General features: G+C 43.0%; 1 protein-coding gene across 1 annotated transcript in view; it reads left to right on the top strand.

Moving 5' to 3' along the window:
- The window catches only part of gabrb2b (gamma-aminobutyric acid type A receptor subunit beta2b), an 82,937-nt gene extending 57,512 nt beyond the window's left edge, over positions 1 to 25,425 (top strand). The window contains exons 6-10 of the mRNA XM_020484606.2: positions 12,016 to 12,153; positions 14,001 to 14,153; positions 18,051 to 18,295; positions 21,378 to 21,518; positions 24,596 to 25,425. Coding sequence (XP_020340195.1) covers positions 12,016 to 12,153; positions 14,001 to 14,153; positions 18,051 to 18,295; positions 21,378 to 21,518; positions 24,596 to 24,946 — 1,028 coding nt within the window. The 3' untranslated portion in view covers positions 24,947 to 25,425. The remainder of the gene's footprint in view (positions 1 to 12,015; positions 12,154 to 14,000; positions 14,154 to 18,050; positions 18,296 to 21,377; positions 21,519 to 24,595) is intronic.
- Positions 25,426 to 25,803: the final 378 nt, after the last annotated feature.

The raw sequence follows: 25,803 nt of genomic DNA, 5'->3' as shown, positions 1-25,803 counted from the left end.
CCTAATTGACAGTGTGAAAAGAACGAAGCCTGTATAGAATACAAATATTACAAAACATGCATCCTGTTTGCAACTAGGCACTAAAGTAATACTGCTGAAAATGTGTCCCGAATACAAAGTGTTATGTTTGAAGCAAATACAATACAACACATTACTGAGTACCACTCTTCACATGTTCAATCATAGTGGTGGCTGCATCATGTTATGGGTATGCTTTTAATCATTAACGCTAGGGAGTTTTTCAGGATAAAAAAGAATTGAGGAATTGAGGAAACCTGACTCTGTCTGCTTTCCACCAGACACTGTGAGATTAATTCACCTTTCAGCAGGACAATAACCTTAAACACATGGCAAAATGTTGCATAATCCACATGTGGAAAGCTCTTAGAGATTTACTCAAAGTATTCACTGTCAAAGGTGATTCTCACATGTGTTGACTCAGGGGGTTGAATACTTCTCTAATCAAGATATGTTAGTGTTTTTATTTATTTATTTTATGTTAGAATTGTTCTTCCATTTTGACTGAGTATTTTGTGTAGATTATTGACCAAAAATTACAAATAAATCTATTTTAATCCCACTTTGTAACACAACAAAATGTGGAAAAAGTCAAGGGGTATGAATACCATCTAAAAGCACTGCATACCCATTGATCCTTGAAGAATAAAGCTTACAAATGCCTCATGAGCTTAGTTCAACTTTCATACCCCATCACAACCCAAAATGCAGTATTCATGTAAGCTTGTTTTACTCCAATGTTTATAAACAAAGTAATTGTAAACACTATATAGCCTCAAAACATGGTTACAACTATAAAATAGCTCTGTCTATGAAAATGCATCATATAGGGATGATTTTTGTGTTTTGAAAGTAACATATTTGGAAAACTTCATTGATGACAAGTAAAACATTTTGGGACTATGTCAACAATGGACTAATGAAATAAACACCAAAATATAGTTTTGGTGTGGAATTTTCTTTTAAGTCTACCTGTGTAGACCTTTGTTTGGTATGTCTGAAACTTTTGTTGACTCAATGCATACTTTACTGACTTTACTGAGGCTTGGGCTCTGTTTTTTGTCTACTTTCGATTGAATTTTGATGATGAGGTACTCATGTATGAACCAAGGGATGTTAATAACTCCAAGCATGAAGGAAAAAGGAAACCGCACACTGCTCTTGATAGTATCACTGATCTTTAATAAGCTTAAGTATAACTCCAAGCATAAAGCAAGTTTTAATTCATTACAGGCCACAGCTTTTCCATTAATACTAACTGATATCCATCCTCGTTTTGGACTTACATGATTTACACAAAATTCAAAGTCAAGCGCATCTCTCAAGTTAGAATTTTACCTGAGAGTATACCCCCAGGATTTACCTGAGAGTATGCATCTCTCAAGTTAGAATTTTACCTGAGAGTATACCCCCAGGATTTACCTGAGAGTATGCATCTCTCAAGTTAGAATTTTACCTGAGAGTATACCCCCAGGATTTACCTGAGAGTATACCCCCAGGATTCAGTTGTGACTTTGTTTCAATGCTACTCAAGTTTGATCCCCTAACAGAGACACATTTGAATGTTTGATTTGAACCAAAATGTTAATTTTGAAGTCAAGGTACAGTATATTGTTAGTAAAGTCCATACATAGTTTTCCCCACCACACTCTGACAAAAGGCCTCCTTCCTTGGAACAATAAAACAAATCAATTTCTTTATTTTCTTCATTTTTATAAGAAATGTCTTTCTTGTACAACTTTCTTTTATTTAAGCTGTATAAAATGCCTCCAGTCAGATGGGCCTAGGACATGACCGGCCCTAGTTAAACAGCTTCAGTATTATTATTATATCTCCAACTATGTTATCAAGAGGGAATTGTATTTATTTCAACCAAGGACATGGTTTAATTCTTGGATCGGGTCTGGAGCGTTCCCCTGCACAAGGAATTCCCAGCCTCTGTGGAAAGGCAGGGAGTTTTCTCCTCCCCCCCCCCCCATTTCCTCCCTTCAGCTATTGTGCACCACCGATTCTGATTTGGGATCCATCCAAGCAAAATGCAGTGATGTAACAGAAAATAGAGGCTAAAAATAATTAGCAAAGTCAGGCTCAATGACATTGAAACAATGGAGTTAAGTGGATCAGATAAGCTCAACCAACCAAGCAACGGCCAGATCTAGACATCTCTATAGCAAGGGATGAAAGGGTATTTATCGTGTAGGCTCTACGATAATAGCACTTTGATTTCATAATTGCAAACTTCACGTAATAATATGCTGTATGCTTTATTAACTAAATGAAATATCCTAAAAGCAAATATCTCTTAATAGCCTTTTGGAAATAGCCTATCCCACATGTTTCCAATTAAACACATACCATTGTGTAGTAATCTGCTGTTTTAAAGCTCACACATTTTTCGGATATGAGCACCAATTCTTTTGTGCAGGATGATCCAGAAATTAGAACACACTCTGAACATAATATGGTAAAACCAGTTTCTGAGTGACTTAATTATTTATAGCATCTAAATAGGTCACCAGTAGTAATTATGAGGAGAAAGCCGAGGGAGGAGAGGAGAGAGGAGGAAGAGAGAGGGAATGCCTGCATGGTACTAATCAATGAGGCAGTGGGAGAGTTCCTGAATAATCCTGTCATAGATCAGCCCAGCGGTCTACCCGCTCGCTCACACCACGCTCTCGCACTTACATATACATGTATAGTGCCTTCAGGTAAGTACAGTTGAAGTCAGAAGTTTACATACACTTAGGTTGGAGTCATTAAAACTTGTTTTCAACCACCCCACAAATTTCTTGTTAACAAACTATAGTTTTGGCAAGTCGGTTAGGACATCTACTTTTTGCATGACAAGTCATTTTTCCAATAATTGTTTACAGACAGATTATTACATTTATAATTCACTGTATCACAATTCCAGGGGGTCAGAAGTTTACATACACTAAGTTGACTGTGACTTTAAACAGCTTGGAAAATTCTAGAAAATAATTTAATGGCTTTAGAAGCTTCTGATAGTAAGGCTAATTGACATAATTTGAGTCAATTGGAGGTGTACCTGTGGATGTATTTCAAGGCCTACCTTCAAACTCAGTGCCTCTTTGCTTGACATCATGGGAAAATCAAAAGATATCAGCCAAGACCTCAGAAAAACATTTGTAGACCTCCACAAGTCTGGTTCATCCTTGGGAACAATTTCCAAACGCCTGAAGGTACCATGTTCAGCTGTACAAACAATAGTACGCAAGTATAAACACCATGGGACCACACTGCCATCATACCACTCAGGAAGGAGACGCATTCTGTCTCCTAGAGATGAACATACTGTGCGAAAAGTGCAAATCAATCCCAGAACAACAGCAAATGACCTTGTGAAGATGCTGAAGGAAACAGGTACAAAAGTATCTATATCCACAGTAAAACAAGACAAAACCTGAAGGCCGCTCAACAAGGAAGAAGCCACTGTTCCAAAACCACCATAAAAAAGCCAGACTACGGGCTGCAACTGCACATGGGGACATGGAGAAATGTGATGTGGTGTGATGAAACAAAAATAGAACTGTTTGGCCATAATGACCATCATTATGTTTAGAGGAACGTGAAGAACTGGGGTGGCAGCATCATGTTGTGGGGGTGCTTTGCTGCAGGAGGGACTGGTGCACTTCACAAAATAGATGGCATCATGATGGAGGAACATTATGTGGAGATATTGAAGCAACATCTCAAGACATCAGTCAGGAAGTTAAAGCTTGGTCGCAAATGGGTCTTCCAAATGGACAATGACCCCAATTATACTTCCAAAGTTGTGGCAAAATGTTTTAAGGACAAAGCCCTGACCTCAATCCTATTGAACATATGTGAGCAGAACTGATAAAGCTTGTGTGAGCAAGGAGGCCTAAACACCTGACCAAAATTCACCCAACTTATTGTGAGAAGCTTGTGGAAGGCTACCTGAAACGTTTGACCCAAGTTAAACCATTTAAAGGCAATGCTACCAAATACTAATTGAGTGTATGTAAACTTCTGACCCACTGTGAATGTGATGAAAGAAAAAAATGCTGAACTAAATCATTCTCTCAACTACTATTCTTACATTTCACAATCGTAAAATACAGTGGTGATCTTAACTAATTTTTACTAGGATTAAATATCAGGAATTGTGAAACACCTTTGCCAAATACATTTAAAATCAGTTTATGTAAACTTCCGACTTCAACTGTATTTAGACCCCTTGACTTTTTCCACATTTTGTTACATTACAGACTTATTCTAAAATCTAAATCTAAATAAATCTATCTACACACAATACCCCATAATGACAAATTCTAAACAGTTTTTTTTAGACCTAAAATCGAGCTCAGGTGCATCCTGTTTCCATTGATCATCCTTGAGATGTTTTGGTTGATTGGAGTCACCCTGTGGTAAATTTAATTGATTTGACATGATTTGGAAAGGCAGAACCTGAGCAATCGGGGGAGAAGGGCCTTGGTCAGAGAAGGTGACCAAGAACCCGATGGTCACTCTGACAGAGCTCTAGAGTTCCTCTGGAGATGGGAGAGTCTTTTAGAAGGACAACTGTCTCTGCAGCACTCCACCAATAGGGCCTTTATGGTAGAGTGTTCAGATGGAAGACACTCCTCAGTAAAAGGCATATGACAGCCCACTTGGAGTTTGCCAAAAATGCACCTAAAGACTCTCAGACCATGAGAAACAAGATTCTCTGGTCTGATGAAACCAAGATTGAACTCTTTGGCCTGAATGCCAAGCGCCATGTCTGGAGGAAACTTGGCACCATCCTTAAAGTGAAGCATGGTGGTGGCAGCATCATGCTGTGGTGATGTTTTTCAGCGGCAGGGACTGGGAGACTAGTCAAGATCGAGGCAAAGATGAACGGAGCAGTACATAGAGATCCTTGATGAAAAACTGTTCCAGATCGCTCAGGACTTCAGACTGGGGGCGAAGGTTCACTTTTCAACAGGACACAGCACACAACCAAGATAAAGCTGGAGAGGCTTCGGGACACGTCTCTGAATGTCCTTGAATTGCCCAGCCAGAGCCGGACTTGACGCCGATCAGACATGTCTGGAGATACCTTGAGAGGATGTGCAGAGAGGAATGCCAAGCTTGTAGCGTCATACCCAAGAAGACTTGGGGCTGTAATTGGCAAAGGTGTTTCAACAAAGTACTGAGTAAAGGGTCTGAATACTTATGTAAATGTGATATTTCAGGCTCACAGACACACAGTCACACAAATACACCTACAGACGCCCATTTTGATTACCAGACAATATGAGGAGGAAATGCTTTTGACGTAACTCTAATAGAGAAAAGAGAAAAACAACAATATATTTCACTACCCTGAATTTGATTTGTGTTTTTGAGTGGTGCAGAACCCTCTATCACTAACCCTGTCTCTTGCCCACTCTGTTACAATGCGTGCACCGACAGTACCCTGGAGTCAGACGACTTGACAACTGCATTGGCCCAGGCTGGCTGGCAGGCAGTGGATTATGCAAGGCCCAGTTTCATGGTCTGATGGAAAATCACTTTTTTCACCAGGATTCTGTAAGATGTTGCTCAATCATTTATAGCCGGGAGTGCACTGGCTGGATGCTCGTTTCTATACTAGTTTCAGTTGAGCGAGCACTAAGGCAGACAAAACAACATTCTTTTATGTGAGTATTTATCTTCTGTTCTATTTCTATTTCTTTATTTCTAATTGTGGTCAGTAGTAGTAAGTTGACTTTGTCTTCTGGTTGTTTTATTTGAACAGCTTCTCTATTGTGATATGCAGTACACTATGTGACCAAAAGTATGTGAGCTGTTATGGTGATCGTATTACCGCCACGCCGGCAGTCACGAGTCATGACCGCAGTCCAATTTCCACATCACCATTTAGTCATGGTAACTAGGCTCCCCTCAGTTTTAGCATTAGAATATGATACGACATGAGGCAACGGTGTGCTTTAGGACCATACGGACGCCTCCGAGCTGTCTAGTAGGCTGTTTGGAGTGTTTATTAGACTGGATTAAAAAATATATATTTCCTCCCTCACTTCTAAAACCACAGTTGCGCCCCTGGATCACATGTATTTTTTCCCCCGGCAGCTGTTCCGAGACAGGTGCATGATAATGGGCCATTCTAAATCAAAACTAATTTCACACATATATTATTTAGTATATGTAAAGAAGATTATATCAATAATAGTCTGATGGGTGACAATATTAGTCTATCACTTGTTAATGATACCCAGCTTTTGTGCAGTTAGGCAAGACTTTTTCAAATGATAGTTCCACACCTCATGTAGCCTAGCCCATAGGCCTATACGTTTTGATATGGTTTGTATCACAACTAAAGTGGCCAAAGACTATGTTTGGAATATTTCTTTCTCGCACAGAAGGACAAGTTGACCAGTAGAATAGGTCAACTTTTGTAATATGGGAGATAGTAAATTGACATAGGCTAGTGCTTTTGCTGTTTGTTAGGCCTACTCATCTTGTTGGTTGATGAAAAGGAAATGATGACGGTTCTTATAACATCTTCAATATGCGCCTCGGAGTTCGATAAGAGGACATATAGTTGTTTCCCCGATGTGTCTGTCTTCACTTGTTGTTGGAGCTGAGATAGATGCCTGTGAAAAGAATCCAAACATGCAACGGGCATTGACTGATAAGAATTGAGATATCTAAGAGAGCCATGTGAGTGAGAGGTGCTTCAGAACACAGCTAGGAGTAGGGAATTATAATTATTATATTCAGCCCAAGGGCACAACGGCCAATGGCTGCAAAATGCAAGGATTTTTTTAGGGGGCATTACGGCCATACTATGGGGATGCCGCAGGGAAATTCAAGGCATTGTCAAGTGCTTGGCAAATTGTGAATGAGAGACTGATGATGTGTGTACAGCCTGTGCAAGAAACAAAGCAGAGCTCATGTCGTTCATGCTACTTTTTACAAATCATCATTACAGTTGCATCATGCAGCCTTAGAATGTATATAAAATCTAAACACAGCCCACTGTTTGTATCATAACTAAAGTTGCATAAATAACTCTAAAATAAGCATATAGGAGGAACTGTTTCTTTGTTAACCACTCAACACAGAGTAGACGCATGTGCACATACTATTTTGTTCAGCCATGTTCAACTGTATTCTTCATGCTATAAAATAATGGCATGGAATTCTAAGCAAATCTTGTCTGCTAAATGAACTGGTATACCCCACTGCATAGGCAGATCAAGGCCTAACATAAGGACAACTCAGAGTATGCTATTCCGTTCTTCTGAAATAGACTATATTTTCTTCATATTATGTTTCTTTAGACCTGTCTAAAATAAAAAATAAATTTATTGTGATAGTGTAGGCTATGTTAAAATGATTTGACTTTTTAAAATGTAAACGTTACGAAGGTCTGGGTCAGTGGCTTGTAGGCTATGCGTGGAAGCCAGTTTGGTCAGTTACCGTGAGATCAGCAGTTATATGCTTGACAATCACCAGCTGACAAAATTTCATGACCGCCACAGCCCTACTGGACACCTGCTCAGACATCTCATTCCAAAATCATGGGCATTAATATGGATTTGGTCCCCCTTTGCTGCTATAACAGCCTCCACGCTTCTGGGAAGGATTTCCACTAGATGTTGGGTGATTAGGCCTGGCTTGCAACCGGTGTTCCAAGTCATCCCAAAGTTGTTCGAGGCTGTTGCGGTCAGGGCTCTGTACATTCCCATCGAGTTCTTCCACATCATTCTCGACAAACCATTTCTCTATGGACCTGTAATGGATTTCCTCCTCTTCGTCTGAGGAGGAGTAAGGATCGGACCAAAGCGCAGCGTGGTAAGTGTTCATTATGATTTTTAATTCAAACTCAGAACACTAAACAGAAAATAACAACGTGAATTTACAAAACCGAAACACTCACACGGAAACAAACACCCACAAACCAAAAGTGAAACCCAGGCAACCTAAGTATGATTCTCAATCAGAGACAACTAACGAAACCTGCCTCTGATTGAGAACCATACTAGGCCGAACACAAAAACCAACATAGAAAAACAAACAGACTGCCCACCCCAACTCACGCCCTGACCATACAAAAACAAAGAATAAAATAAGAGAACTATGGTCAGAATGTGACAGTACCCCCCCATCAAAGGTGCGGACTCCGGCCGCAAAACCTGAACCTATAGGGGAGGGTCTGGGTGGGTGTCTGTCCGCGGTGGCGGCTCTGGCGCGACACGTGGACCCCACTTCATCGCAGTTTTTGTCCGCCTCCTCAACCGCCCTCGTGGCCTCTTACGAGCGGCAACCTTCGCCGCCGACCTCCGACTGGGGATCCTAGCCATGGGTCCCGAATGGACGGGAGATTCCGGAAGCGCCTGACAGGCGGGAGACTCCGTCAGCGCCGGACAGACGGGAGACTCCGGCAGCTCCGGAGTGAAGGGCGATTCTGGCATCGCCTGGCTGACTGACGGCTCTGGCAGCTCCTGGCTGACTGACGGCTCTGGCAGCTCCTGGCTAACTGACAGCTCAGGCGGCTCCTGGCTGACTGACGGCTCTGGCGGCTCCCGGTTGACTGGCGGCTCTGGCGGCTCCCCGGGCGGCACTGGCGGCTCCCGGGCGGCTCTGGCGGCTCCCGGCTGACTGGCGGCTTTGGCAGCTCAGGACAGACTGGCGGCTCAGGACAGACTGGCGGCTCTGGCGGCTCAGGACAGACTGGAGACTCTGGCGGTTCAGAACAGACTGGAGATTCTGACAGCGCTGGGCAGGAGGAAGGCTCTGTCAGCTCAGGACAGACGGGAGACTCTGACAGCGCTGGGCAGGAGGAAGGCTCTGGCAGCGCTGGACACGCGGGAGCACCTGTAGGGAGTAGACGGAGAGACAGCCTGGTGCGGGGGGCTGCCACCAGAGGGCTGGTGCGTGGAGGTAGCACAGGATAGACTGGACTGTGCAGGCGCACTGGAGCTCTTGAGCACCGAGCCTGCCCAACCTTACCTGGTTGAATGCTCCCTGTAGCCAGGCCAGTGCGGCAAGGTGGCATAGCCCGCACTGGGCTGTGCTGGCGAACCGGGGACACCATGCGTAAGGCTGGTGCCATGTACGCCGGCCCGAGGAGACGCACTGGAGACCAGATGCGTAGAGCTGGCTTCATAGCACCTGGCTCGATGCCCACTCTAGCCCGGGCGATACGAGGAGCTGGAATGTACCGCACCGGGCTATGCACACGCACCGGGGACACCGTGCGCTCCACCGCATAACACAATGCCTGCCCGGTCCCTCTCGCTCTCCGGTAAGCACGGGGAGTTGGCTCAGGTCTCCTACCTGACTTAGCCACACTCCCCGTCTGCCCCCCGCCCAATACATTTTGGGGGCTGCCTCTCGGGCTTCCAGCCGCACTGCCGTGCTGCCTCCTCATACCGGCGCCTCTCCGCTTTCGCTGCCTCCAGCTCTGCTTTAGGGCCGGCGATATTCCCCTGCTTGTGCCCAGGGTCCCTTGCCGTCCAAAATCTCCTCCCAAGAGTCTTGTGTTTTCGGCCGCTGCTGCCCGTTACCACGCTGCTTGGTCGTCTTGTGGTGGGTGTTTCTGTAACAGATTTCCTCCTCTTCGTCTGAGGAGGAGTAAGGATCGGACCAAAGCGCAGCGTGGTAAGTGTTCATGATGATTTTTAATTCAAACTCAGAACACTAAACAGAAAATAACAACGTGAATTTACAAAACCGAAACAGTACCGTGTGGCCAAAACACTCATACGGAAACAAACACCCACAAACCAAAAGTGAAACCCAGGCTACCTAAGTATGATTCTCAATCAGAGACAACTAACGACACCTGCCTCTGATTGAGAACCATACTCGGCCGAACACAAAAACCAACATAGAAAAACAAATAGACTGCCCACCCTAACTCACGCCCGACCATACTAAAACAAAGAATAAAATAACAGAAATATGGTCAGAACATGACAGGACCTCACTTTGTGCACGGGGGAATTGTCATGCTGAAACAGGAGAGGGCCTTCCCCAAACTGTTGCCACAATGTCGGAAGCACAGAATTATCTAGAATGTCATTTTATATGTCTCTTCACTGGAACAAATTATTTGTCCTCTACCAAAGTTTACATATTCGCACTATGCATTGGGGCAGGAAGCATTCTCCTGGCATCCACCAAACCTAGATTAATCCGTCGGAAGCATGATTCATCACTCCAGAGAACGCATTTCCACTGCTTCAGAGTGCAATGGTGGCGAGCTTTACACCACTCCAGCCCGCTTTTGGCATTGCACAGGGTGATCTTTGGCTTGTGTGCGGCTGTTTGGCCATGGAGACCCATTTCATGAAGCTCACAAAGAAACAGTTATTGTGCCGACATTGCTTCTGGAGGCAGTTTGGAAGTGAGTGTTACAAACTAAGGACAGATATGTTTTTGTTATGCGCTTCAGCACTCGGTGGTCCCTTTCTGTGAGCTTGTGTGGCCTACCACTTCGCAGCTGAGCCGTTTCCGCTTCACAATAACAGCACTTACAGCTAACCGGGGCCGCTCTAGCAGGGAACTGACTTGTTGGAAAGGTGGCATCCTGTGACGGTGCCACGTTGAAATTCACTGAGGTCTTCAGTAAGGCCGTTCTACTGCCAATATTTGTCTATGACTGCGTGCTCAATTTTCTACACCTGTCAGCAACGGGTGTTGCTGAAATATCCAAATCCACTAATTCCAAGGGGCGTCCAAATACGTTTGTATTTATAGTGTACACTCCCCTACATATTTATTTGGACACCCCTTGGAATTAGTGGATTTGGATATTTCAGCAACACCCGTTGCAAGCTACTTTTTTTTATTTGTCTCTATACTCCAGTATTTTGGATTTAAGATCAAATGTTTTATAATTATGAGGCGATAGTACCGAATGTAACTTTTTTATTTGAGGATATTTTCGTAGAAAGGAATGTACTTTATGTATCTAGTCTGCCTATTTGAATGTCTCATAAGAGACAAATTCCATTATAGTGTATTAAATTGAGTCAAAAGTGTAGTATTTGGTCCCTATATTCCTAGTACTTAATGGCTACATCAAACTTGTGTTTGTGGACACAGTAAGTTTCTGAATACTTCTACATTAATGTGAATGTTACCATGATGACAGATAATCATAAATTATTCATGACTAACGATGAGTGAGAATGTTACAGATTCACAAAGATCACATCCCCAAGACAAGCTAACCTCTCACATTACCAATAACAGGGGAGGTTAGCATTTTTCTGGGGGGGTATGATATTTATTATCCATAATCATGGTAGCATCCACATGTATGTAGAAGTGTTCAGAAATATATTCTATTCTTATTTACAATAAAAGTGACTCCAAAATGACACTGTTACATGACTTACCATTAGTTTCTATTGGGTACAACATCATCTGAAACACAACCAAAGTAAACTGCAAATGCATCCAACAAGTTTGTAGTCACACGCTTGATGTAGCAATTTTTTGCTAAGAATACGGGACCAAATAGTAAACGTTTGACTAAATGTAATAGTTTATAAGTGAATTTGGCCAAATACTTATGACACCTTCAAATGGGGGTATGAGATACATACAGTAAAGTACTTTCATTTCTAAACGGTAAAACAGATATGTATGAAAATACCCTCAAATTAAAGGTGATATTCTGTACCGTCGCCTCATATAAAAATGTGATCTTAAACCCCAAATACTAGAGTATAGAACCAATTGAAATGTTTTACCTTCACTGTCCAAATAAATATGTAGGGGAGTGTATTTGTATCGATCCAAGTGGTAGACATGTTCGGTTTACACTACAGTATTTACAATGGTAATGAGCCAGTCAACACATTATTTGTATGCCTTATCGATGATTGTGTGCCCACAAGTGTTAATGTTGAATTAATAATCCTTTGAGACGTGTACACATTAATTACATTACTAACTTGCAATTTCCTCCTTTGTTCTTCATCAAATGCCCTGTCTCTCGCCCTTCCTCAGATGGGTACACCACTGATGACATAGAGTTCTACTGGCGAGGAGGTGACAACGCTGTGACGGGGGTGGAGAGAATAGAACTCCCCCAGTTCTCCATTGTGGACCACAAACTCATCTCCAAGAATGTTGTCTTCTCTACAGGTGATGTCTTATGCCCCAAATGCCCCTAAATGAAGCTTCTCTCATTAACTTATCACCATAGCTAGGTACAGATACAAAGGACTGCAGAGCAGCCAAAAACTACTTCTCTCACAAGGTTATCTCTGGCCTGTTTCTGAGTAAGAGCTCTTAGCATTTCCAGAAAATGCCATGTTAAATCAGTCTAGCTGGTTTCCCGTAATGCCACAGGCCGGTCCAGAGTCCCCCGCTGTGCAGTGCAAGGAACATGGGGAAGTGTGTAGAGCAATGGGTCAGCTGGTAAAGTGCATCCCTTTTATAGGTCAGTTAGAGGTTCAGATTTTCCCTGATTGCACATAGCTTTGACATTGGATCTTCCCTGACAGGCTGGCACATGCATTCTATTTCCAGGACATTTGGCACATAGGGGGAGGTGGGAGGAGAGTGAGGCTTCTATGAAGGGGGAGGAGTGATGGTGGGTCCAGTGAGTGAGGTGGATCAGAGACTCCGTGGTGGTGCCGGAACGGATGTGGGACATTCCCGCTTCAGCCAAACTGGCACAAGTCCCACAGGCAGAATGGGGGCCACTCCTGCCCTCAGAAACGGAGCATGCTCATGTGTTATTTAAAAAAAGAACCGGTTTGATGGAATGATTTATTCATAATCGTACATTTTCATATTTATGAATTTGCCGTGCAAGCAGGCAGGAGCACGATGGTATTGTATATAGAGTGTCGGGGAAACTGCTTTATTGAATTGGAGCAATACAATGACACAGAGTGAGTCAAACAATTATAGAGCTGGTAAACCCGATGTTTTCTGATGCATAGAGAACTACTATCAGTAGTTATAGCTCACCTGTTTCTTTGTCTGCCTTTACTGAACTGCTTAGGCATTGAGGATGGGGGATTCCCATTTTCTACAGCAGCATGCTGAGATCAGTAAGGACTGACCATCAGGTCACATGGAGAAGTACACATCAGCAGAAATGATTGGCACTTATCTAATGATGTGATAAGGACAGAAAAATGCCCTTGTTGCTCTATTGACAAGATTGTAACACCTCCCCTCTGTAACCGTAACAACCCCACTATTTCATTGGTCCTCGAGGAGACCCTTCCTGCGTCTCTATGTGCTGTGCGCTGCACACTAAACTCGCGAACGCTAACTGTGAACTACTCACTGGAGATGTGCGCCGGAGGCATTTTTATGCCCACTCTGTAATACATTCATCTTTCTTCTCCTGCTCTTACTGCGCCTGCTGTGTAGCTTCTCCTCAGCTCCTTATACCGTGGGTCCTTCTTGATATGAAGCTCTAATGGTCCCTCACCTGCCATTTTAATAGAATAATCAAAATACAACCCAATCCCCAAGGACACAAAAATATGAGCATGTTCAAGTAATGCTAGAGTACCATAGAACAGCCTACTGGGTTTATTTCAAATAAAGCTTAGATAAGCAAAAATAGAGAGCTCTCCTAGGCAGGCAAAGAACCCCTGTCTACATGCATATAGATATAGGCATAACTGATAATGCAGGAGAACGCTGATGCCACACAGTTAAAGCCAGAACCAGGATTTGTTTTCTGCTGAGTATTTCCCCAACAGAGCTATTGGAGAGGACGACCATTCAATCCGCCTTTGTCAGGCATAGGTTGTTAGCTGTATACTGTAGAGAGCCTCAGGAGTCAAGCATAAAGCAAAGTTAAGTCAGTAGAAGCAGATCCGGATGAGAGGACAGAGGGAAATATCAGTGTCTTACACAACAAGGGTCAAACAAGCCCAGGAGACCCACCACCTGTATGTATGTATGTATGTTAGTCTTGTGTCATCTTACGTTGACAATGTCTATTTGTTTCTCTCTCCATATAGGATCCTACCCTCGACTCTCCCTCAGCTTCAAGCTAAAAAGGAACATTGGCTATTTCATCCTGCAGACCTACATGCCCTCTATCCTGATCACAATCCTCTCCTGGGTCTCCTTCTGGATCAACTATGATGCCTCTGCAGCCAGAGTTGCTTTAGGTAAGGACTTGTGTGTCATGGATTTTGTCATGTGACCAATGACTAAGCTCACAACAACCTTAGCCAAAGCAAAAGTCTAAGGCATGGTTAAGCTAGTGGGAATCCATAGTGTAAGGGCTGGATTCAATCCGTAATCGTGGATGTATCGCTGAAGATCCGTGGAAAATGTTTCCGGGAATTTCTGATTGAGCAAACATATGCAGCATTTATCATGGATTCAGTCTCCGTGACCACGGGAACATTGCCTTTAATTGTCAATCGCGCTAATAGAGGATCTTCAAAGCTATGGATAGAAAACAGCCTTAACACAACATCATACAGTACACATACTAACAGGATGGTATGCTGTTTCTTTTAGCTAAGTTTTGAATCTCTAATAGTCACACCTTGTATTGCCAAAACATATTTGACACAATGCACTGGGCCATCCACACCACTTTCTGTTTTTATTTTATTTTATCTTTATTTAACTAGGCAAGTCAGTTAAGAACAATTTCCAGCCTAGGAACAGTGGGTTAACTGCCTTGTTCAGGGGCAGAACGACAGATTTGTACCTTGTCAGCTCGGGGATTCGATCTTGCAACCTTTCGGTTACTAATCCAACGCTCTAACCACTAGGCTACCTGCCGCCCCACTCTGTAGTGCCTTGCAGTTGATGGCGGTGAATTTGTCATGATGCAACCAGTCAAGATGCGCTCGATTGTGCAGTTTTATAACTTTTTTACGATCCAAGATCCCATGCTAAATCTCTTCAGCCTCTTAAGGATGAAGAGTCGCTGTCAAGCACTCTTAAGAAGTGTGCGGGACTGTTTGGACCATTTTAAGTCCTTAGTGATGTGGACGCCAAGAAACTTGAATCTCTCGACCCGCTCCACTACAGCCCTGTCAATGTGGATAAGGGCGTGCCCTCCCCCCTTTCTCCTGTAGTTCACAATCAGCTCCTTGGTCTTACTGACGTTGAGGGAAAGGTTGTTGTCCTGACGCCACGCTGCCAAGTCTCTGATCTCCTCCCTGTATGCTGTCTCATATTGCAGTCGGTGATCAGGCCTACCACCGTCATGTCGTCATCAATCTTGATGATGGTGTTGGAGTCGTGCGAAGCCACGAGGTCATGGGTGAACCGGGAGTACATGAGGGGACTAAGACCCACCCCTGAGGGGCCGAGGGAGAGGGAAGTTTTCAGTCTCAGGGTTCCAAGCTTGGTGATGAGTTTGGAGGGGACTATGGTGTTGAATTCTGACTTGTATATGAACAGCATTCTCACATAGTTGTTTACCCTTTTGTCCAGGTGGCAGGGGGAAGTATAAAGTGCAATTGAGATTGCATCATCTGTGGGTCTGTTGGGGCGGATTGGAGTGGGTCCAGCATGTTTGGGATGATGCTGTTGATGTGTGTCATGACCAGCCTTTCAAAGCACTTCATAATTAAAGATGTGAGTACTACAGGGCAATAGTAATTTAGGCAGGTTACCGCAGAGTTCTTGGGAACAAGGACAATGGTGGTCAGCTTGAAACATGTAGGGGTTACAGACCGGGACAAAAAGGGATTGAAAATGTCAGTGAAGACACTTGCCAACTGGTCTGCGCATGCTCTTAGAATTTGTCCTAGTATTTTGTCTGGCCCAGTGGCCTTGCGAGTGTTAACCTGTTTAAAAGTTTTACTCACTTCGACCCTGGAGAGCAAGTTCATACAGCCATCCGGGAACAACAGGGGCAAGACTCTATGTTTTCCACGATGCGAGCATAAAATGCATTTCGCTTGTTTGGGAGTTCTGGGTCACTGGGCATCTCACGGCTGGGTTTCACTTTGTAATCTGTTATCGTCTGCAAGCCCTGCCACATTCGGCGAGAATTGGAGCTGGTGTAATAGGATTTCACTTTCCTCCTGTATTGTCATTTTGCATGTTTGATGTCTCGCTGGAGGTCGTAGCATGCTTTCTTGTATGCATCCATGTCCGTGTCCCATTCCTTGTAAGCAGTAGCTCCAGCCTTTTAGCCCAGAATGGATATTTTCTGTAATCCATGGCTTTTGATTTGGATACATTCGCACATGTATAGTCACTGTGGGGGAACGTCGTCTATGTAGTTATTGATGACGCCTGTGATTGATGCGGTAAACTCCTCAGTGCTATCAGATGAATCCCAGAACGTATCCCAGTCTGTACTAGCAAAACAGTCTTCTAGCCTCGCATCTGCCTCATTAGACCTCTTCTGTATTCAGTGCATCACTGGTACTTCCTGTTTGAGCTTTTGATTGTAAACAGGAAGCAGGAGGATAGAGTCATGGTCTGATTTGGCAAAGGGAGGGCGAGGGAGGGCCTTGTATGAATTTTAGTGAAAAGCTGCCTTGGTGTGTGTACTTTCTTGTTTGTTCATGAGTCATAGTTTGAGTGCCAAAGTGGTGTTGTCATGTGGAGGGATGTAGACAACCATGATAATAATGGATGAGAACTCTCTTGGTAACATGAGGTATTCTATGTCAGATGAGCAAAAGCTTGAGATATCCACACTGGAAGCAGGCCACCAGTTCTTGTTAGGAAAAGGCAGACCCCTCCCCTTTTGGACTTGCCCGAGGCTGCTGTTGTCCGATCGTGCTGCTGCATGGAGAAACCACTGTTCCATGTTCATAGATTCTCTGAGGCATATACTATTGCAGCTTTTTAAGTCTCGAAGACTCTCGAATGAAGCTCTTTTTCTCGTGTGACTGGACATTTGGACAATGAAGGGGATTTCTGGTTGACTTTCTCTAACCAGGATGTCAGCCCATCCAAATGTCTGCTGCATTTTGGTACCCCATGAAACAAAGAAATAATGTCCTGTATGAACAAAAAGAACAGCTGAAGTCGAGGTTAGTAACTTTTGAAAAGTGCTTGGCGGTCACATTTGATAATAGTATGAATTCTTGGTACAAAAAAAGTAAAGAGAAACATGAAAAAAGTCACTAAATAGTAAATTTGGTTTGGAGTAAATGATGGAGCAGCCTTACAGAACACAACCGAGATGCTTCCTAAAGTAGAGTGATGGATGACTGAAGTGATTTCTATCCACTCTGATTTGAGTGCCTCTGCATTTTTTGGTTCCCTGTATTTTGGAAGTCATAATTTCTCGCTGTCAACCTTCCTTGCATAAGTCTGGCCCATGAGGTCTGTGGTGCTGCCTGCCTGCATAGGATATAGAAAGCTCCATTCTCCCTCACCCGTCCACATCGCTGGCGCCCTCGATAAGAGCAGCACTCTCCTTGATTGTAGACTGACCTGCGTTTATTTATCGGAGAGGGGAGGCATGTATGGGATTTAATGAAAACCAGATGTAAGGCTTGATAATGGAGGCAGCTGGACAGGGGGTTGGTCAACCCAAATCAGACCTCTGTTCAGGAACCGTTTGACTCTGTCCTGCTTTCAGTCATTTATAGGCACTAACAACAGAGGTATGGCTTTGTGCATTGCAATTGTGTATGGATGCAATGCCCTTCTTCTATCAACTTGTCATTGACCAGAATCAGAGCTGGAAAATGAAGTCAATTACAGATTGCAGAGTCGATACGAAAAAAAAGGCATAAAAGAGTTGAAACAAGAACATATTGAATGACATCAGTTAGCTTCACATTATAAGTAGATAAACACCAAGACCCCTTTTTTAACAGTGAGCTGACCTCCCAGTTGACTGTCATCATTAAACAGAAATGGTTGTGAAAGGATGTGAAAGTCTACAGGAGATTCCTTGTCAGTCACAGCAGTCTGCTTGCTAGCACATTCAAATGAGACGCAGAACAAACCTGATGAATCTGATCTGCGGTCAAGGCTTGAGTAGATCTCTCTGTGGGAGTCCTCTGCTAATGAGGTGGACTGTTGGTCTCCAGTGATGATCTGTGATGATAATGGGTGGTTTCTTTTCACAGGAATCACCACTGTGCTGACCATGACCACCATCAACACTCACCTGCGGGAGACCCTTCCTAAAATCCCTTATGTCAAGGCCATTGACATGTACCTGATGGGCTGCTTCGTCTTCGTTTTTCTGGCCCTGCTGGAGTACGCCTTGGTCAACTACATCTTCTTCGGCAGGGGACCCCAGCGCCAGAAGAGGGCGGCTGAGAAAGCAGCTGTCGCCAACAACGAGAAAATGAGAATGGATCCAAACAAGGTACAGTACACACCATGTACTGTACATGGTTTTCACCTTGATAGGATACCCAGTATTTTAAAGAGTAGCCCACTGGATAGATGATACAAGTTACTGTATGTAATCACAGCCTTGAAAAGAACCAAATGATTTAGATAGTGAATCATCTTCGTGCACATTTAGATACATTCTTACTTTTCATACAATGCATACTTGATGAAAATGAGTGCTTAGTCTTTTCTTTATTGTGAATCGCTGTACAAGCTGTTCCTGTCCAGTCTTATTCTCATAATTTCACTGTGAACACACACACGCACACACACACACACACGCACACGCACACGCACGCACACGCACGCACACACACACACCTGTGAGCTGACAGTTTCAGATGAAAGCAGTGGCATGACTTGATTCTTGAGCTTACTGTATATGAAGCTGATGTTTTCTCTTTCTTCACCTCATGAAAGTGAATTTAATTATTGAAAGAACTGACTGTGAAGCTAAAATGTAGTGAAAACCAGTAAGGAAATCACGATGAAGAATGTCACCACTTCAAATAGGGGGGTTGGATTAATGCTACTCTGCTTTACCGTCAAGGAGAACCAGCCTTAATAAGCCTACGCCAGTCTTGTGTGAATTCCAAATAAGGCAATTTGCCACACAGGCAGAGAATTTCTCCGTTTCTTTTGCCTAAATGAAATGGAATGAAAGGCCAGGAAACATTTAAAGCCCGTAAGAGAGCCTGTGGAGCTTGTGAAGAGTATTCTTCCTGTTACATTTACCTGTTTTAAGCCTTGTTTATACCTGGTGCTATTGCCGCGTTCATGTGCTAGTCGGAACTAAGAAGCTTGGAAATGTCCGACTTGCTAATAGGCTGTAGTTATGCACGTGATGCTTCAACCAATTAGTAAATTGGAATTTTCAGAGTTTCCTAGTTCCAACTATTACGTGAACACGACATAACATGTGACCGGATTTCCTGGTGCCTCACTGTATGCTGATTATTTGATAGATATTCCTTCAAAATAACATAAATTAATTCATTTTAAAGCTATTGATCCCATAAGTCAGTGGTGCTACCTGTCAATTCTTTTAGAGACCGGTATAATGATTTAAAAGGTTTGATCATCCAGATCTGTTTAGACTTGATTATTGTCCAGATACAATGGTTCCTTGACTACCTCAGGAGGTGGTCAGGAAGATCTGATCGCAATCCAATCACAATGCATATTTGAATCATCTACACCTGTCAAAAAAAGTGGGCAAATCAGAATGTTGACAAGATCAAGACAAAGGACGCATTTTAAAACCAGGTATAAACGGGGCTTCTATGTCCTGAAAATGTGATTACGTTTTGTTAAAGCTCTTATCTACATGTTAAGTGGGATAACTCAATGAAGGTTGACACTTAGTGCATTTGGAAAGTATTCAGACCCCTTGACATTTTCCAAATTTCGTTAGGTATTATTCTAAAATTATTCTAAAATTGTTTAAATACTTTTTTTCTCATCAATCTACACACAATACCCCAGTACAAAAAACACTACTAAAATATCACATTTACAAGTATTCAGACCCTTTACTCAGTACCTTGTTGAAGCACCTTTAGTGGCGACTACAGCCTCGAGTCTCCTTGGGTATGACGCTACAGGCTTGGCACACCTGTATTTGGGGAGTTTCTTCCAATCTTCTCTGCAGATCCTCTCAAACGCTATCATGTTGGATGTGGAGCGTTGCTGCACAGCTATTTTCAGGTATCTCCAGAGATGTTTTGATTGCGTTCCAGTCCAGGCTCTGGCTGGGCCACTTAATGACATTCAGAGACTTGTCACTCCTGCGTTGTCTTGGCCATGTGCTTAGGGTCGTCGTCCTGTTGGAAGGTGAACCTTCGCCCCAGTCTGAGGTGCTGAGCGCTCTGGAGCAGGGTTTCATCAAGGATCTCTCTGTGCTTTGCTCCTTTAATCTTTGCCTTGATTCTGACTAGTCTTCCAGTCCCTACCACAGACAAACATCCCCACTGCATGATGCTGCCTCCACCGTGCTTCATCGTAAGATGGTGCCAGGTTTCCTCCAGACGTGATGCTTGGTATTCAGACCAAAGAATGTCATGTGCCTTTTACTGAGGAGTGGCTTGGTCACTGGTCACTCTACCATAAAGGCCTGATTGATGGAGTGGTTGTCCGTCTGGAAGGTTCTCCCATCTCCACAGAGGAACTCTAGAGCTCTGTCAGTGACCATCGAGTTCTTAGTCACCTCCCTGACCAAGACCTTTCTCCCCGATTGCTCAGTTTGGCCGGGCGACCGGCTCACGGAAGAGTCTTGGTGGTTCCAAACTTCTTCCATTTAAGAATGATGGAGGCCACAGTGTTCTTGGGGACCTTCTATGCTACAGACATTTTTTGGTACCCTTCCCCAGATCTGTGCTTCGACACAATCCTGTCTTGGAGCTCTATGGACAATTCCTTCGACGCATGGCTTGGTTTTTGCTCTGACATGCACTGTCAACTGTGGGACCTTATACAGACAGGTGTGTGCCGTTCCAAATCATGTCCAATCAATGGAGTTTACCACAGGTGGACTCCAATCAAGTTGTAGAAACATCTCCAGGATGATCAATGGAAACAGTATGCACCTGAGCTCAATTTTGAGGCTCACAGCAGAGGGTCTAAATAGTTATGTAAATAACTTGTGTTTTTTATTTTGAATACGTTTGCAAAACTTTCTAGAAACCTGTTTTTCGCTTTTTCGCGTGTAGATTGCTAAGGATTATTCATTTATTCCATCCATTTTAGAATAAGGCTAACAAAATGTGGGAAAAATACTGAATACTTTCCAAAAGGCATTGTATAACAGAGAAAACATGCTTTGGATAGAAATTCGCATGTTGTGGACTGCATTTAAATAAAGGGATGTATAGTAGTTTCCTGTAGTATTACATTTGAGTAAAAGTGTTCGTTTTTGGGGGGGGGGTTTCAGCGAAATTTGATAATTGCAGGTACTGCCTCTCTGAACATGGTTACCTTTACCTGAATTGACTATTTTGTGTTGCTTCTCCTAGCATCTGACCCAAGTGACCATAATGGTTTTTGTATGCTTTCAGTGGTTGGTGGGAAATGTAGTTCAGAGAGACGATACTCTGTATGCGAGAATGAAACAGAGGGATATTGACGCTCATGACTCAATGTGGGAACCAATCTTTGTGGATGACGCAGCGATGGGACTAGGCGATCAAAAGAATAAGGTACTGGATTAACAACTGAGTGACAACATATAGTAAAAAGAACCCAACTAGAACCACTTTGGTATTTCCTTCACACCACTTATTACATTTGACCTATAGTTTCCACCACCATCATTGTCCTCCCCTGAACTCCACTTTTAGATGCTGGTTTGCACATTCTAAACACATTTTAGTTTGATGTACTCATCTGCAGTACTCTATAGTAACATCTAGCAAATAAACACTGTGATTGATAGCTTCCCATTTTGGTAGATGGTGAATACATAGGGAAATGAAAGGGGGATACCTAGTCAGTTGTCCAACTGAACGCATTTAACCCAACCCCTCTGATAAGCCTCATTGTGCAATAATGTGTTTCATTCACCGTGCCCTCTCTGTCCTCGCCCCTATACCATACGTTATTGTTCAACTTCTGGAAAATGGAGGCGGAAAAGCACCTCATCTTTCCAGGGAGGGAATTAGAGATGGCTCTAGTTGCATGGCATGTGGGGTCGAGGTGGTCAGCCAGAGTCGGCTCCACTGATAAACCCAGATTCCTCCATTCCTAGCATGTCCAGGCAAGGGGTGTTGAGTTGAAAGAACAAAATACCAGGCACAATTACAAACATATTTTAATCTAGTAATAGATGACTAAAACTACTTACGACACAAAGAGTGTGCAATGATGGTGACAAAAGACAGTGTCTTCTATCTTTATCGCTGTTTACACTTTTGTCGTATCAGTGTTTTTGTCATCAAACTATTAAAATATGTTTGTAATTGTGCCTGCGATTTTGTTCCTTCAACTCTTAATTGTCAGGGAGTATAACTCAATGAAAAAAAGCAGTAAGTACAATATGCCTTTCACATTCTATGGTAAAAGGGACCCAGAGCTCCCTTTCAACCAAACAAACATTATTTTAACAGCAGGGGCTGTTACACATTTTTTAAGAGTGATTTCTTGGTATGGATTCTAATGAAGACATTAGGCCTTAGGCTCTTAATTCATTACATGTAGCGTAATTAATAATTCATATGAAGAGTTTCAATCCAAAACTCTATATATCCATTTTCATAAATGTTGGTATATGAGCTTTTATTGTTTAAAGAACATGAAAGAGATTGGTGTACCATGGCATGGCAGACATGTATTCATTTGAAACCTATCACTTGATGGTTTCATTTCAGAGTCAAATAATCATGTTTTTTTCTGAAAAAACGCAATTTCTGCCTCACTCTCAGAGAATTTAGTACTGCTAGGTTCAATTAAAAAAATATAAAGTTTTAATATCTCGCTTATTCTCTGAGGTATCAATCACAGCATCTGTTGGAGACAGACATGTCGAGATGTGAATGACTTGAGCCCCTCTTGTCTTCACAAGATGCCACTTGCCCCGCCTCTAGTCATTCTCTGTTCTTTGGCCAATTGCGAGGTTGACACTAAGGAGCGTAGGACTCCAGCTCCTGTCGATTGTGTGGATTACTAATCGAAAGTAATGTTTTGCTTTGAGTAGAATTCATTTTCTACTCCTAGCTATCAAGACTTTATTAGCCCTCGCCGAAAGGCTTGAGCTAACTTGGCTAGCTAGCTGGAAAGATGGCTAACCACACCAGCATTACTACCTGCAACATGGTACTATTGATAGCTCCCTTCTCTCATCTAAATTTAACTTTTGTTTACTCATTTGTGTTAATTTGACCAGCTCTACGGTTGTGAGATTATATCTACCCAAAAACAAACTGCCCAACACGGTTCCCTTGGCTAGCACTGTACTAGCTACAAGGTAACTGCTAGCTAGCTAACGCATTACTGGCCTCACGGCTTAGTTTTCACACTGTGCTCACCTTAGCCAGCATTAGCCGCAAGGCTTCTAATTAGCTAGCTCATGCCTAACAGGCATCTTCATATCAGCAAGCCCTGCTCTGTACAATAGTTACTGCTAGAGTGGTTTTGAGAAGGAGGCTCAAACGCTCCACTATCTCTACCACCTCCCTCGCCTCTAAGTCACTGGCCAAGGTGGAGTCCCCCACAGTCAAGCCAAGTTGGGGGGACGTTATGGATAGCATCAATTCCATCCCCTCACTGTCTGACAACTTGGTGCCAGGGAGGTTGAGCTATGGGATGATGAGGAGGATGACAGGATTAATCTTGTGGATCTCCTCGACTTTGAATCTGAGATTGAGGGTGTAGATTACCGCTCTTCCACCATCGAAAATCCCCATGCCTCCTGTCCCCAGGACGGAGGAAACTTGATCTCCCCCACCTGAAATTTGGGAAATTTGCTAGCGATCCACAGCCAAACTCGGCATCGAGTGGCTGGCTCCCTTGGGGGCCAGGATTCCGTAAGGGACCTGTACAGACCCCGGCCATGTGGCAACCCGTTGGTCACTGCAAACCCGCCCCACAGTGGGCAAAGGGCATCAAGCTGGGCAAAGGGCAACAAGCTGCGGCCGCAGCAAGGTTCCACCGCCTGAACCCCCCGATAGGGGGCAAGAAGGGCCAGACAACTTAAGGTGCAGCCCTAGCGGCAGAGGAGTATTGTGTACGTGCCCTATCCAGCCTCTTTCTTGTTCAACGTGACCCACTCTCTCCTTACGCGAGCGATGACATAGACTGACCAGGTGAAAGCTATGATCACTTATTGATGTCACTTGTTAAATCCACTTCAATCAGTATAGATGAAGATGAGGAGAGGTTAAATAAGGGTTTTTAATCCTTGAAACATGGATTGTATATGTGTGCCATGCTTAGGTGAATTGGGTTAGACAAAAGATTAAGTGCTTTTGAACGGGTATGGTAGTAGGTGCCAGGTGCACTGGTTTGAGTGTGTCAAAAACTGCAATGCTGCTTGGTTTTTCACGCTTAACAGTTTACTGTTTGTACCGAGAATGGTCCACCACCCAAAGGACATCCAGACAACACGACACAACTGTGGGAAGCATTGGAAAATCTAAAATCTATGAATAAAACATCTGAGAACATTGATATTTTACACACACATGAAGGTACCCATAAGCAATCATTTCTGATGAAAAACAAAACTTGGTGGATATAGCGTTTTGTAACTTAACTCTTTGTATAATTTCTCACCTTTTAGATGGACCCACATGAAAACATTCTACTGGGCACAATAGAAATTAAGAATGAGATGGGAGCGTCGGAGCTGACCCTTGGTCTCAGTGACCCCAGGAGCACAATGTTAACTTATGACAGCTCCACCCTGCAGTACCGCAAAGCAGGGCTGCAGGCCAGGCACAACTTTGGACGCAACACTCTGGAGCGGCATGTAACTCAGAAGAAGAGCCGGCTACGGAGGCGTGCTTCCCAGCTGAAGATTAACATTCCCGACTTAACTGATGTAAACTCTATCGACAAGTGGTCGAGAATGATCTTCCCCACTGTATTTTCCTTGTTCAACATTATCTATTGGCTCTACTACGTTAACTAAATGGACTTCAGCAAGGGCAGAACAAAACAAACAGCAAAAATGTTGCTTGTTTTTCTCTGAATTGGTATTTTGCTGTTTGTTCTTGCAACACAAGACTGAATTACTGAAACAAAATCAGGACCGATTCCATTTGAGCTTGGAACACCTTAATTGCTGGCTAACACATGAAAACCTTAGAGGAGAGAAAGATTCAGAACATATATGGTGCCTGTACCAGAGTTTTTGTTTATAATTTAGATTATTTAGTGAATATAGTATTTTATCATTTTAAAGTGTTTGTTTGCATATATTTTTGTTTTATTTGTACAATCTATATTTAATTTGTTGCCAAAACATAGTTAGAAATATTAATGATATATTGATTTTAAAATGACTCACAGACCACAAAGACATTCCTTAATACAGCTACAAGCACATTCAGGTCAATCTTTTCTAAGGTGTATTCATTCAAAGAGACAGATGTGATGTTATTTATCCTACAATTGATTTTGTCTTTATATTGTGAAGTTTCCATTTTCATAGTATTGCTATATGAAGTCATAGCATGAGGGTTTTATGATGAACCAACCTTTTCTACGTTGATATATTTGACAAATCATAAGCTTTCTTTTAAGCATTATTTCAATTCTAAGAAAACATTTGATATTTCAAACAACAGAAACTAACATCATTCCAAACCTTGACCGAAGAAACTAGAAGTTCAAGCATATAGACGATTCACATTGAATGCTATAGCACACCGTACAGAGAAATGTATCACTAAGTGTATCAAATTTATCACTTGATTGATAAAATGTCAAGCCCCCTGTCAACTGAGAGGTTGAATATATTGCAAAAAAAGGGGGACAGAAGAAGAG

This window comes from Oncorhynchus kisutch, linkage group LG6 (assembly GCF_002021735.2).
Source record: "Oncorhynchus kisutch isolate 150728-3 linkage group LG6, Okis_V2, whole genome shotgun sequence".
NCBI classification, from domain to species: domain Eukaryota; kingdom Metazoa; phylum Chordata; class Actinopteri; order Salmoniformes; family Salmonidae; genus Oncorhynchus; species Oncorhynchus kisutch.
The sequence above is the reverse complement of the archived record's forward strand: the minus strand, read 5'-3'. Positions and strand labels throughout refer to the sequence as shown.